General features: G+C 36.5%; 1 protein-coding gene across 1 annotated transcript; it reads right to left on the bottom strand.

Annotated features, from left to right (window-relative positions):
- Positions 1-5,035: 5,035 nt before the first annotated feature.
- On the bottom strand, positions 5,036-15,670 carry LOC133039678 (uncharacterized). The gene is made up of 6 exons (XM_061118589.1): positions 15,563-15,670; positions 14,833-15,301; positions 13,986-14,179; positions 12,540-12,912; positions 6,382-6,439; positions 5,036-5,144 (listed from the first exon to the last, which is right to left on the bottom strand). The coding sequence occupies exons 1-6, from the start codon at positions 15,668-15,670 to the stop codon at positions 5,036-5,038; spliced, it is 1,311 nt and encodes a 436-aa protein (XP_060974572.1).
- Between the last annotated feature and the right edge of the window lie 926 nt (positions 15,671-16,596).

Below are 16,596 nucleotides of genomic sequence, written 5' to 3'. Positions count from 1 at the left end.
TATTACAATCCTAATAGTCAAAGATCCTCTATAGATGATCTACATCGAGTAGGACAAATTTACCGTTCTACCGTTCAATGTATTTTATTCTTAAAACACTTAGCTACTTATAAATGATATTTTAGTAAACTTATATAATTACTGAAATGAGATCTCAATCATTTATCTCAATCAAGCCAAGCTCAAAGGAAATCATCATTTCACTTCTAAATACTTATGGAAGCTATAGATTCCAAATCTATAATTAGCACTCCCACTCAATTGAACTACCATGTCCTTAATTTGTATGTCACGAGAAGATCCAATTAGTCGACTTTAACAAACAAATTGAAGAGCATAAATAGTACAATTAAGATTGAACCTAACCATATCAGGATTAAGATCAATAGATCTAAGATCAACCAGTGATATTTGACTTAGAAAGATATAACGGTAAGTTTATGATATCTTATCCAACTTCAATATCGGTCCAATCCAATGTATACTCCATAGATTCGATACTAGTATACTTTGTAAATGCCCTGGAAACATAACACTTATCCAAGGTGTAAGTATACCTTATCGCCGATTATCATGTAAATCTAAATCCAGTATACTGAAAAATCACGAGACTTAAGCTTTTGAACATATAATCATGATTATATTCCATTGTGTTGACAAAACTATAATCATGAATAAATATATATGTTCTGGACTTAATAGAATTTATACATTAAACATATAATCATGAAATAAATCACGTGAACCATGCAACGCAAAATGATTGCTGATCTTTTATTAATTAGTAAATCTGATTATATTAAAATGGGTTTATTTGACCCCTGACCTTCTCATACAAGTTTGTTTATTATGATCTCGACCTCCACAAAGTGTGCATTGCCTACGTCCTTGTACTCCATCGTTTGTTCCTTTTCTAGAATTCGTTGAGGCCATGCCCTTCGTCCTCATTCTTACAGGATTTTGGATTATGTTTGGATTATCACGATATGTTGTGGTTAGTTGTGAGTTTTGGCTATTCTGTCCCTCTTCGTAAGACGCCCTAAAGATGGTATTAAGTTTTTCCAACTCCATCTTTGACATTTGGAATGTTGCTTCTGAGTGTGATGCAAAGAAATTCATTGAGTTTGAATAAGCATTGAGCGCTCCAAACCTGAACAATCAGAAGAATCATAATTAAAACACTAATAGAATAAGAATAAAAGAATTTTATTTGATAATTTAATTTTAATTTACCTTGACAATTGGGTCATCTTTTGATGCTCGGATGATTGTTCACCAACTTGTGTAGAGGAAGAAGTCTTGATATCCTTTCGCCAACGATTTAATATTAAGGATTCTGGTATAATTCGAATGTCAAGACTTTTCATTGCACACCATATATGCTTGCATGGAATACCATCAGACTCAAACAACAAACACGAACAATTTAACTCATTCTTCTCTTTGTTATATAAGACTCGATGTGTTATCTCACCGTATTGCAATCTAACTAAAGAGAAGAGGTATGAATCCCCTTGATCTTCCCAATGAGAAATTGAATATGGTTACTCTGCCTCAATCTGTTCTTTTACTTTATATTATATGTTTCTGGTGAAAATTGCGGCGGCCTATTTGTAATATGTTTGCAAGAAATCTATCTTAACAGCGGGAATATGAGGGACGGTCTGCATGCTTTTGAAATCTTTAGCGTCTTCATTATGGCGCATTGTGCCGATAGCATGGGTAATTTGTAAAACAAACTCTCGTAAACTGTAATTAGCAAGTAAGAATCTCTTGTGTACATTGTTCATAGACTCACATCTTTGGGTTGTTCGCATGCCTCCATAGAAAACCCCTCTTAAGAACGTCTCTGCCCATTGACCACGTGTGTTGTATTTAGTACAACACCAAGAATTCTCTTCAAGGCCGAACTGTGCCAACAAAGCGGCCCATTTTTCTTAAAACTCTTCCACTGTGTACTAGTTCTATATTAAGTCAAAGAAGCCTTTGTTGAAATCTGGAATCTTAATATTCTTTGTGGCATTGTTCCCTAGATGCCATGCACAAAGTCTATGGGTAGAGTCTCGTAACAAATGTCTGATTGGGAATCCCATCCTTTCATCATTATCAGTGTGGACTACTTTTGGTTTTTTGTTGCCCATGCAATCAAGGAACACCCTCAAGAACCAAATATAAGCGTCTTCCGTCTCATTAAGTAAAATTGCGCAACTGAACACACAAGTTTCAAAATGGTGATTGACGCCAATAACTACTATGAAGACTCGTTTTGACCAAGTCAAACCGAGTGTATATATATAATAAATAATTAAATAATAATATATATATGTATATATATATAAAAAGAATCAAAACAAAAAGAAACAGTAGCAGACCCCCCCTAATCGTCTCTCTATCTATCTATCTATCTATCTTTCTCTTTTTCTCTCTCTTCAAAATACAAAAAAAGATAACCCACAAACCACCATAAACACCACACTCCAGCGACCCACCTCCGGCCACCGACTAGCCCCACGCGCCGGACAAATCGGAAGCCCCAGTGCTGGCGACCTCACCCCCAAGCAGCGCCGCTTCTCTTCCCGCCGTTAGCTTGGGATCGCAAGTCAAAATTTGGTGATTCAAACTTTGAACGGATTTTTCGGTCACCTTCGAAATCCATTTGACGAGCTCTTTGAGGAGAACAACCTACACTAAACCATTTTTCCCGGTTCACTACTTTTTTCGCTGACATTTTTGTAGCTCCGCCCCTTTCCGGCGATTTTCTGTTGACATCGTGTACCGATTTGACAAACGATTGGCATGGGTGTGATCTACTCGTTGAGGTGGTCGTTTTGATATACACTACCCCTATTTTCGTTGACTTTTCTAGTACACCAATTTTTACCACCACCGATTGTCAATGTGCACCGCTTAGGTGGGGCTTCGGAATCCCAAATTTTAAATATAGTCATATTATATGTCGCTGGACTCGGTTTTGAATCTAGAATGTGATGATGATAATTATTTAACTATTTGATGGTATAGGTGAGAGTAATATGTAAGATTGGACTAAAATAATTGGAGCTCGGGACTTAAGAGCTTAAGATCGTCTTTTGGAAAAAGTTTAACGACACAGGAGAGGTAGGGAGTCAACCTGATTATTAGACCTGATTTTTATGTGTTGTATAACATTAGACATATTCCAATTTTTATGATTTACAAAGTTGTTTGAAAAATTGAAAACTTAATCTGCATATTTTTCTGGACTGTTCTGGGGCACTGAGTGCCAAATATATTTTTGTGTGCAAATATTTATGCAGGTTATGATTTTTGGGTTTATTCAAAATACAGCTGTTATGCTGCCGAATTTTCTAGAAAATAAAAAGGAATATGTTCTTTTGTTATGCTTGTTATTTGCCTGCTTTGGTTATACTGATGAGAGCCATGTTGATCATGTTTGGTGCATATTGTTGTTCCACGACCTAGTCTCTGTGTCATCATAGGTAGATCAGGTGTGCACTCACCTATAGGTGAAAGACCTAGAATCTGTACAAGGAGTGAATTAAATCTGACCCCTGGTATTATGGTGGATATCAGATGCGAGTACCCGGTTTTGGATGTTGTTTTCTATGATTGGTACTGAGAGCTAGGGGTCTAGTGGACGGTGTGATATGCATTTGACGTTTGATTTGTGATTATTTTTGGTCTCTCTACTTTGTTTATACATTTTGATACTAGTGATGAGATATTTTATTTTTACAAAGCTAATTATGCAGGAATTTTATTAAACCAAGGGTCCTTTGATATTAGTTGTTTTCCTACTGGGATTTATAAGCTCACCCCTATTTTCTCCCATTTCAGGAACTCAGTTTGATGCTAGTGGATGAGGATGGTACCGTTGGGAAAGGAAGTCATTATTAGTTTAGTCTTATTCTACTCTTAAATCTTCTAATGAAACTGATTTTGTATCTACTATGAAATGGATGGTCTGGATGACTTAAAATAGCTATGTACTAGTTAAAAATGAGGAATGATGGATGCTAGGTATTATTTTGGTATTTTATTTACTTATTAAATCTATCTATTTGGTGATTACATAACTGTGGGGATATTATCGTTATTTTATATTAATGAGTGGTCTTGATTTTGTTACCAATATTTTCTTACTAATATAGGAGTTAATCCATTTCTTTTAAATTAGTATTTTGTGATATAAATAAAAGGATCATTTATAAGCTTTATTTTCTTACAAGGGTCAAACTGTGATCTTTGACCACTCAAGTTATGGATATTACATATCTGCCACGGCCTAGGGCTCGGGTCGTGACAACTACAGTCAATGGCTTATTATAATTATGGGTGCGGTAGGTTGTATCAAAAGCAATAGCTTCCCCGAATAACATGTAGTCTCTTCTACTCATACCATCAGCCCAAAAAAGGAATGCTAATCGATTTTCGTCATCAATCTTGTACACGACGTAAAATTCAGGATCCATTGATGATAAACTGACCAAGAAACCCAAGGTACCTTCTGCATCACTTGATATGTTCTCTTGCTTTCTTAAACTAGCCACTTTGTTGTACACATCTCTTAGTTGGAAAGGAAGATTGTCATACCCTCTAGATTGTAGAGCAATATGTACTACAACGGAAGAAGTTTTGATACCACATCTATTCATGCTAATTAGTTGTGTAGCTACTGCTTCAGGAACCTCGCAGTTTGCCCGAGTAAATTGCATTTGTGATGGTATTACCAAATCATGATTATGAAATTGTACAAATTCTTGACACCGCCAAAGATTTGTTTTTTGTAACCGAAGGATTCGTAATGCAGCTTGAAACCCACAACGTGTTATTTCTTTGGTCGCTTCTTCCTGTCTGGCATGTTCAAAAATTCCTCCTTCCGAAAACCTTCTTTGTTACAAACCCATCGTCGAATGTATATTTCTCCATCACTTTTCCTGGATTTTGTATCGTCAATTCTAGGACTGAAACCTTTCCATCTTGCATAAGTATAATAGAATGCCTCCCACATTTTTAGACTTACCATCGCTTTCCCTTAAATATCACGAGTATCTATTTCTGCAACTGATTTGGATAGTTGAAGTGTGTCCAAAAGTTCTTGCCAGTAAGAGTTGGAGGCAATATCTACGTCCATCATACTTTTCCTAATAATTGAATAAAATGAATATTAGTCATTCAAGTGTATGATGAAAACACATTAACTTACATATTAAAGTTAATGAAGTTGATGACTTTCCATAAATATTTGACACATAATTTAAGCTTTTCTGTTTTGACTACTAACAGTAATCTTTATTGTTGTACTAACTCTCATAGTCGATAGTATTGGAAATAGTGAAGAACAAATTTACTTAGAAAAACGTACTATTTTTCATGTACGTTCTATTGTAATTTCATGCACTTTCATTAATTAACCAATTAAAATATTAAAAAAAATGCTCTCATATGTAAAAAAAAAAAAACAAAAAATATAGCTCTTACCTAAAAAAAATTCTACATTTATAAAAATATATATATTATGTAATAACCATAGAATGAACATGCTTTGAATCCATGACTCAATATAGTTGGACTCCATTTATATGGTAAGTAAAAGATTTATTGTTTTCAAATGTAACGCCCTAACGCTAAGGCACGCTACAGTACATGTTCAATTACTATGCAATCTTTCTTCACAAAGAATTTTCTCGAAAAATGTGTCAAATTAAACTTTTATATTCAATCACTACTACAAACAAAGGTCTTTAATCCCGGTTTTTAAGGCCTTTTATCCCGGTTTTCGCTAAAATAAAAACCGGGATATATGGCAGTGGGATAAAAAGTCTATGAAAAAACTGGAATAAAAGAGTACTTTTTATCCCACTTTTTATAAAAAAAACTGGGATAAAAAGTAACCTTTTGTCCCACTTTCTCTAAAAAAACTGGGATAAAAAGCCACTTTTAATCCCATTTTTCTTTACAAACCGGGATTGAAAGTCTCCATATTTAATACCAAAAAAAAATAATTGTATTAGTGTTATTTTCTTGCTGTTGCTTTCCTCTAGAGATGAGTTATTCAAATTACACTTACTTTACTATCCATTTAGCTATTCAAATTGTAAATTATGAAAGTAGAAACACTTCTTAATTTGCATTTTATGATAAAATCCTTGAATTAAAACAGTATTTTTGTGTACAATACATGAATTTATTAGTAACTAATAGGATAAAGGGATAAGCTACAAATAATGGGATTACATATAATAAAACATGCATCTTGATATTTATCCTTCACAGCAAAGAGCTCCAAATGTATAAGGAAAACACGCCAATGATGTTATGAATGAATATATCTACATGAAGCATTTCCAAGTATCCAAGACCAACATTGTTGTAACAAACTGTCTTGAAAGTACAGGCTTTGAATCTGCAATACCACAATCATCACACCATGTTATACCTATATTATGGAAAAATAAAATATAGCAAACATAAATATTTATCACATATATATAAACTGAGACACAATGACATTAGCATTTAGAGAATGACTTGAAGACTTCAAGACAATATCCAGAGTGAGTTTTAAAACACAGGGTCTACTTGGAATCAAATTTTAAGATTACATAAGTTGTGGCATTCATAGGAGTGTCATGTGAAAGCAAAAAACTGTCAAAAATTGTATCCAAAAAGAAATATCATAATAATTAAGTATATATTTCAAACCATGAATCATTCTCTTAGTCTGCCCAACACTGAGATAGTGAACATTTTCCTTATGTACCTGATTAAAAATATAAATTTTAATAAATAACTAGTTAAGTAGATAAAAATGTTAATTTAAATAATGGATTTATCTATACCTTTCCGTGAAATGAACTTTTCTAGTCTCAATGTTTAGAAAACCAACTCCATTTCTTGATGCAAAAGCCCCAAGCTTTCCATTATTGGGTTGGAATCAAACATTTCAATATCAAAGGAAAATTAAGTTTTTATATAACTGAATAAAATAGTGACTATAACAAGATAGATAGGTTCATAAGTGCAGCTAGATTAATTGAGTCATGACATCCCACTGTCTAATTTCACTAGTATTTGGCAGAGGAGAAAAAGGTAAGTTGTTGGATTGAAAATCTAGTTAATTAAGTGCACTAAAGTCCCCAACAAGAAGGTTGGACAACCATTTTTTTAGCTGTAATAATTTACAAGAAAAAGAAATATTATTAGGATTTCAAAATTTGATCAAAAAGATATTTTATATTTAGAATGAGAGTAAGAAGATGAAACCAGAAAACTTATGTACCATCCTAGCTATGTCACCGCCAACCAATCTTATTATTAGTCTCTTAGTAAGCATTTAAGGTGACTAAAATATTTCCAAATGCTGAAATATCAACAAAATCAGTTAAATTTTCCCAACATAGTCTGAAATAGAATCATTATATACAATCATCACTCATTCTATTTATACAAGTATACTACAAAATGCTTTTTGATTAACCAAGTCTATTACAACATTATCCCACTAAAGAATTTAAAAGCATACATGTGATCTTTTATCTACTTTTTTGATAAAACTAGTAGGATGTGCATGTTTTAGGTGATGCAATCTTTCTTAAAATGTTGAAAATTAATGAAAACCGAACAAATCAATTTTCTTATAATTCATGACAAAAAAGATAAATATCACAAAAGGACTACATAAAAACAAGAGCCATAACAAAAAAATAATCACTCTTTTCTACAAAGTTCAATTGAGAAAATAATTGTTGTTAAGTATCATTGAGTAAATTTTACTAAAAAAAATTCCAGTGTTTGATATGACTAACCCCCAACGCAGGTAATATAGCAAATGTGAAAATGCAAATGCAAAGCAATGTGTAGTTGAAAGTGTTCAAAAAGGTTCCTATGAAATTTGCTACAGACTTGTCATGTTTTCTCAAAACTTTGCCTTGTTTCTATCTATTTCAGATCAACTGCACAAATATAATTCAAGCATGAATTTTATTACGAATTTCATATAATTTTTCAATATTTCAATAATTTAGAGAATAAACGAAAGCATAAGACCGAGTAGAATTATGCGCAAATAATGTCTAAATGGACTACGATAAGAACATTAAGCATATGCATTCAATTAAATCACTAACATTTCATTGATGATAAAATTATGCATGGTATTTAATCTAATCTAAACCTAACTTCTTTTATAATTTTTTTATCATATATAAGAAAATCAGCTTATACCTCAAAATGCAGAGTGAAGAGAGAGAGAGAGAGAGCGAAAGCTGTAGAAAAAATCATTTTAAAAAGCAGCACATAAAAAACAAAATAATATATATGTGTGAGAGAGAGAGAACAGAGGGAAATCACTGAGTGAGGCTAAAATGTCAACTATTGGTGTGTTATTACTCATCACCCTTTAGATTTGGAGACTGATTTGTTTGATACACAGTTGAAATAAGCATGATAAGAAAGTGAAAATAAATTCGTGCACAATTGTATTGTACCCTCCAAATGGTAAAATTGGTTGAGAGTGACCATTAATGTAAATTTATCAAGTCAAAGAATAAAAATGTATTTATCTATTTTATCTTTTTTGTGCTTAATCATTTGATGAAAAAATCTATGACAGTCCGTTACAGTCCATGCCATCCCAAATACACAAAAAATTTTGATGAAAAGGATGAAACCAAAGCTAAAGAAAATATATATACATCGAATTTAATATCACAAAATCATGTGATATTTACAAAACAAAGCAAGAATCATACACCCATTTCAATATATAAATAAAATATAGAGTAGAACATATATTAAAATCAAATATATATATATATATATCATATTCATCATACCTAAGATCAAAGCTTCAAGATTTGGATAAAAATGGAGGTTGAGAAGAGAGAAGGAGGTTTGGGAAGCTTTCGGTTTCAGAGAGAGGCAAATGATCGGCACGATAGAGAGGGTTTCAGAGAGAGAGGGTTTCAGAAAGAGAGAGGGGGCGGCACGAAACAGGTAGGGTTTGGCTGGGCTCTTCCATCTTTTTTAAGCCCATTTTTTGAGAACTTTTTATCCCGGTTCTTACATATAAATTGGGATAAAAAGTTTCTCTTAAATGTTAACGCTGTGTTTGGAAAATACATAAAAATGACCCTTCCAACCCAGTTTTTTGTTTATTTGCCAAACGAGACCCTTGTTAGAACTTCTAAATTTCATTTCTTTCAAGCTCCAAATATAAAAGTGGGATTAAAAGTGACACCATATCTTTTATCCCATTTTTTATTTTTCCAAGTGTAAAAAGTGGGATAAAAAATCCCTTTTCTTGTAGTGAATATTAAACTTATATTATATTAAAATATTTACAAATGCCAGGATACTGTTTTCAAACTTTTAAAATATAATATTCCAAAATACATATTAATCAGGTCGCACAACGACTACAAAATACAATTCCCAGATCTCCCGAGACCGAACACTCCAAGTCGCGCTGCTTTGACATGTACAACCTCATCCGAGCTCAAGTTCACTCCTATTCAGCTTTCGCCTTTCCTTTACCTACACATGGAAGCAAAAATGTGAGTCGAAAGACTCAGTAAGAAAAGTATATAACATATCATATAATTTCCGACTTGTATTTAGGCGCCCATACACCTATATACAAGGCTCAACAGATGAGTAAGAACGTTCTACACTAGGGTATAACCACTATACCACATACACTACGTACCTCTCTATATGAGTGTTGGTAAGGTTTATTTCATACCCTGAGTACCTCTGAATGATGTACCACACATACTCAGTACCTCTCCGTAATTATGCTGGTATCACGGTACTCTCAGACAACAATCACTATACCAATACACTCCATACCTTAACCGTATAAGTGTTGGTTGTGCAACTAACGTTTTAAGCATGCATATACACAAAACATATACATACACTCAGATATTGATATCACACATTATATTCAGTTCTTACCTCTTTTTCAAATTCAAGTGTGCTGGCCGACCTGAACGAAAAGTCTCGTGCTAGATGGATGCCCTAATCACATTATGAAACCGGGTAAGTTACATGATCAAAACCCTAATCCCGAGAAACCCAAAACCATAACCCTAGGTTCTGTTATACTCCCTAGAGGTTACCCAAACTCTGGAAATAGGGAAACACCCAGCCATGGCACTGAAATGGACGAAAATTGAGAAAACAAAGCGTTTGGGGATCCTGCCAAGACCGGCTAGCCGATTTGCACCAGTTCACCCCAAACCTTTCATTTCTTGCTCAATCTTCCACCAAATTCCACCAAACTTTCCAGAGTACCTAAACAATGCATAGACAATATATTCCATCCAGTATTTCACAGAAAAAACCTATGAAACTCAACTTGCCATTAATGATCAAAGCTTTGAGTTCAAAGCTTAAACTTGCACAAAACCTAAACCAACGAACAATACCAGCTGCTAGGACCCTTAATCAACTCAAATTAAACATAAAATTCGAACCCTAAGCATTCCCAAACCTAACTGCCCCCATAATACTAAACCATAAACTCAAACCAAGTAAAAGCTTAAAAACTAAAGAAGGGTGTTTCTAGGGCTTACCTTAGCTTGAATCTCTCAAGGTTTTCTTGCTGAAATCACCACAAAATAGTAGCTATCCCCCTTGTTCTTGCTGGTTTCGAAGAGAGAGAGAAGGAAAGAAGAGGGATCTTTCCAATTTTGGTATTTTCTTTTAATTTCACTAAATGAGATAAATGTTAGGGAAAATCAATTTCCCTTGCTAAAAAAATTGGCTTGCTAGGTGTTAAATAACTACGCAGCCACCTATCTCCTCTCTTGGCAATTACAAAAATGCCCTTACTCACAAAACTAGGGTATTTTCAAGACTAGGGGTAAACTGGTCAACTCCCATAACCCCGCTCAATCCCGATAATTTATTTTCTCTAAAATATTTCCCACTAAGAAATAAGGTTCTAAACTTACCCATGTGATCAAACTAACCATCCATCGCATTTTCCGTTGTCGCTGAGCAAAAATTACAAAAGTAATATACTTCACATATAAGTCAAATAATACCCCTAGAGTTTAATAAAATCTCCGGAATTGAGAAATTATAACTCTAATATTCATTTCTAGATATTGGGGTCCACAAATAAATAAACTCATAAATAATTATAAAATTAACAGAAATTAGTGCTAATTGCCTTTACTAATCCAAATTACTTAAGCGGTCATTACAATTATCCCCCCGTTAAAAGGATTTCATCCTCGAAATCTAACCTAAATATCTCTGGATGTTGAGTTCTCATATCAGACTCCAACTCCCAGGTGGCTTATTCCACCTTACTGTTCCTCCAGAGCACCTTAACTAGAGCAATAGTCTAGGTCCGAAGAACTTTTTCTTTTCTATCAAGAATCTGCACAGGTTGCTCTTCATAGGATAAGTCTGACTGTAGTTCAAGGGCTTCATAACTCAAGATATGAGTCGGGTCTGACACGTATTTCCTCAACATAGAAATATGAAATACGTCATGAACAGCCGACAACGCTAGTGGTAAGGCTAGTCAATATGCTACCTGCCCGACCTTCTCAAGTATCTAAAATGGCCCAATGAACCTAGGGCTTAACTTACCCTTCTTTCCGAAGCGCCTAATACCCTTCATTGGTGAAACCCGCAGGAAAACATGTTCCCCTGCCTGAAATGTAACATCTCTGCGCTTCGAACCAGCATAAATTTTCTGCCTACTTTGAGAAGCAAGCATCCGAGCCTTGATCTTGTCAATAGCTACATTGGTCCTCTGAACTAATTCTGGACCCAAGTAGTTCCTTTCTCCAGTTTCGTCCCAATGAATAGGAGAGCGACATTTCCTACCATATAACATCTCATAGGGAGCCATCCCTATTGTACTCTGATAGCTATTATTGTAGGAGAACTCAATCAACGGCAAGTACTTACTCCATGAACCTTCAAAGTCCATGACACAGGCTCGCAGTAAATCTTCCAATATCTCAATCGTTCTTTCTAACTGGCCATCAGTCTGAGGGTGAAAGGTTGTGCTAAACTTCAACTTGGTACCCATAGCCTTCTGTAGACTCACCCAAAACTTTGATGTAAACTTTGGATCCCTGTCTGAAACAATAGATCTAGGGGCTCCATGGAGACGAATTATCTCCTTTACATACAGTTTAGTGTACTGATCCATTGAATATGTAACTTTCACTGGCAGAAAGTGAGCTGATTTTGTGAATCTGTCCACTATGACCCGTACCGAATCGTACATTCCTGTGGTTTTATGCAATCCAGTTACAAAGTCCATTGCAATTCCTCCCACTTTCACTCAGGAAGGACCGAAGGTTGCAATAACCCTACCGACCTTTGATGGACAGCCTTGATTTGCTGACAGGTTAAGCATTTGGACACGTAGTCCACCACATCTCTTTTCATCCCATACCACCAGAAGTAGGGTTTCAAATCCTGATACATTTTTGTGGTTCTCGGATGCAGTGAATAAGGTGTGGTGTGAGCTTCATCAAGTATCTCTTTCTTAAGCTCCTCAATACCAGGAACACAAACTCGAGCTTTATACAACAACATTCCACTATTTGAGACTGAAAAGTCTCTAGGCCGACCAACTATGACTTCATCTTGAACTTTAACTAAATCAGGATCTTCTTGTTGAGCTTTTCCGATTCTCTCTAACAGATCAGATTGAAGTGTCAAGTTGTGCAATTCCCCAACTACAAACTCAATCCCTGCACTAATCATTTCAGAGCCTAGTTGAGGGGCTATCAAAACCGAGGTACAAACCTGCCCGGCACCTTCTCTACTCAAAGCATCAGCCACAACATTGGCTTTCCCGAGGTGATACAGAATTTCACAGTCGTAGTCTTTAACCAATTCCAGCCATCTCCTCTGCCTCATGTTCAAATCCTTCTGGGTGAAAAAGTACTTGACACTCTTATGATCAGTATAAATCTCACATTTTTCACCGTAAAGATAATGCCGCCATATCTTTAGGGCAAAAACCACAGCAGCAAGCTCTAAGTCATGAGTTGGGTAGCACTGCTCATAATCTTTCAGTTGACGAGAGGCATAAGCTATAACTCTGTCAGCTTGCATCAGAAAATATCCCAGACCCTGTCTGGATGCATCACAATAAATAATGAATTTCTCTTGATCTGATGGAAAAGCTAACACCAGAGTTGTTATCAAACATTGCTTCAACTCCTGAAAACTTGTTTCGCATTTATCTGACCACACAAATCTCTGATTTTTCTTGTTCAACTCGGTTAGTGGCATAGAGATTTTAGAAAATCCCTCGACAAAACATCGATAATACCCTGCTAAACCGAGAAAACTTCAAACTTCTGTCATAGATTTTGGTCTCGGCCAATTCTTCACTGACTCAACCATAATTCCATTCTTTCCAACAATATGTCCCAGAAAAGATACCTCAGACAACCAGAATTCACACTTTTTAAACTTTGCATACTACTTGTGATCTCTAAGTCGCTGCAATACCATTCGAAGATGATGCTCGTGCTCCTCTTCTGACAGAGAATATACAAGGATGTCATCGATAAACACTATAACGTAGTTATCGAGGAAATCCTTGAACACCCTATTCATGAGATCCATAAAGGCCGCAAGAGCATTAGTCAATCCGAATGACATTACCAGAAACACATAGTTCCCATATCTGGTACGAAAAGCAGTCTTTGGTATGTCTTCTTCCCGGATTCTGAGTTAGTGATAACCAGATCGCAGATCACTCTTCGAAAACACTGTCTTTCCCTGAAGCTGATCGAACAAATCATCGATTCTAGGTAATGGGTACTTGTTCTTAATTGTCAACTTATTTAGCTCCCGATAATCAATACACATTCTGAGGGAACCATCTTTCTTTTCACAAATAGAACCGGAGCTCCCCAGGGCGATACACTTGGTCGAGTAAACCCAATATCAAGCATCCCCTGAAGCTGTAACTTAAGCTCCTTGAGTTCTACTGGAGCCATTCTATATGGAGCTTCAGAAAAAAGTTCGGCTCCAATTGCTAGATCAATTACTAATTCAATTTCTCGTTGCGGCGACAATCCCGGCAATTCCTCGGGAAACACGTCGAGAAAGTCTTTTACCACTCTGACTACCTCAGGCCCAAATGTTTTGGGTCTGCTGGAGTCAATCACCACTACTAAATATCCTACACATCCATTATGTAGTAAATCTCAAGCCCTCAATACCGAGATAACCGGGATCCGAGACCCCTGAACTAATCCAACATAGACAAATGGATCTTCACCTTCAGGCTAAAAAGTCACCATTTTTCGTTTGCAATATATACTGGCAGAATACTTGGACAGAAAATCCATCCCAAGTATGATGTCAAACTCAATTAATTCCAGTTCTATAAGGTCAGGACTCAACTCCCTTTCCTCGATCGTAACCGGCATAGACCTAATGTGCCTATTAGAGATAATCAATTCCCTGCTAGGCATTAGGGTTCCAAACCGTCTTTCTAAACATCACAAGGCCTACCGAAAAGATCAATTATTCTCGTAGCCACATATGAGCATGTAGCTTCCGAATCAAATAATACTGTAAACAAGGAGTTATTGACGGCAAGCTGACCTATCACAACAGACGGACTGGTAGCAGCATTAACTTAGGTGATAGCAAACACTGGAGCAGGAACCGGTTTTACCTCAGCTTTCGGCTCCTCTTTCTTTGCCTGAGGGCAATCTTTCTTGAAATGCCCCACCATGCAACACAGAAAGCATGTCTTCCGGTTGCACTCTCCCGAATGATGTTTCTTGCAACGAGGGCACTCAGGGTAAGAGTAACCCTGGCGTCCACCTCTGCCTTGGTTCTCACAGAAACGCTTGCTTTGCCATGAACCACCAGATGCTGAGGTAACTTTCCTCTTTTGCTCAGTGGTGGAGTCACCACCATCCCTACCATAAATAGGAGTAGGAAAAGTGGGGATTCCACCAACATTCGGAGTCACCCAGGGCTCCTGAAGGAATTTCACAGCACCCTCAGCTTTCAAAGCTTTTTCAACCATTTCAGCATATGTGGTTGCTTCAGTGGTAGTGATCACAAGATCATGCCTAATCTTCGCACTTAAACTGGCCAAATAATTTTCTTTCTTGCTAAAGTTAGTTGGCACGATTCCCACGGCACGCTTCGCCAGCCGGTCAAACTTGGTAGCATACTCAGTAACCGAAATCCCCTCAGTTTGCACCAACTCAGTGAACTCTTTTCGCTTAGCATTGCGGACAGCTTCATTGTAATATTTAGAGTTAAACAACTCCTTGAATTCTTTCTAGGTCATGACTGTGACGTCCTGAGTGATGGTTATCAATTCCCACCACACGAGAGCGTCCTCCTGGAACTGGAAAGTGGCGCAGGTCACCCGATCATTACCAACCACTCCCATAAAGTTTAGGATACGCTCAATTACTGTGAGCCCCTGCTGAGCCTTCATTACATCAGGACCTCCCAGAAACACTGGAGGTGCTTGCTTTTGGAACCTTTCGTACAACGGCTCCATACGGTTGCCAAAAACAGGTTGTTCTGCTGGCACCGCTGGAACTACAACGGCCTGAGCAACTTGTTGAGGAGGCATGGCAGGAGGACCCTGCTGCCTTAACCTCTGAATTTCTTCATTCTGCTGGCGGATTTGATCTTGCATTTCCGCAAACCTGTGCTCCCAATCCGGAGGAGCTTGTAGTGGATTTACAGGGCGACCACCCTGAGCTCTGCCACGTCCATGGCCGCGACCACGGGAATTCTAGGGATTTTGATTTCCCTGACCGCCTCCAGTCTCACCATATTACCCTGACTTCTTGTATTTTGTTGGGCGTCCATTTTATAGGACTTAGCCTGCGAACCCATAAGCCAGGCAGGTTAGACAGCGATCATAAAACTTAATACCGCTCTTATGAACTTAAAGGCAACATACTTAAAGTAAATAATTATAATCTAATATGTGTCCTAGCATGCCTTAATAATCATTTAAAATACTAAACAAGTATGGGCTTACTGAACCCTAAACTGAGCTTTCTCCGATGAAGAATGTACAGGTCTTGGCAAGCTTCGGTAGACAAACCTGGCGGCTATGATACCAAAATTGTAACGTGCTAATGCTAAGGCACGCTACAGTGCATTTTCAATTACTGTGCAATCTTTCTTGACAAAGAACTTTCTCGAAAAATGTGTCAAATTAAAACTTTTATATTAAATATTAAACTTATATTATATTAAAATATTTACAAATGTCGGGATCCAGTTTTCAAACTTTTAAAACATAATATTCCAAAATACATATTAATCAGGTCGCACAGCGACTACAAAATACAATTCTCAGATGTCCCAAGACCGAACACTCCAGGTCACGCTGCTTTGACATGTACAACCTCATCCGAGCTTAGGTTCACTCCTATTCAGCTTTCGCCTTTCCCTTACCAACACATGGAAGCAAAACTGTGAGTCGACAGACTCAGTAAGAAAAGCATATAACATATCATATAATTTCCGACTTGTATTTAGGCGCCCATACACCTATATACAAGGCTCAACAGATGAGTAAGAACGTTCTATACTAGGGTATAACCACTA

Source organism: Cannabis sativa, chromosome 7, assembly GCF_029168945.1.
Source record: "Cannabis sativa cultivar Pink pepper isolate KNU-18-1 chromosome 7, ASM2916894v1, whole genome shotgun sequence".
NCBI lineage: Eukaryota > Viridiplantae > Streptophyta > Magnoliopsida > Rosales > Cannabaceae > Cannabis > Cannabis sativa.
The sequence above is the reverse complement of the archived record's forward strand: the minus strand, read 5'-3'. Positions and strand labels throughout refer to the sequence as shown.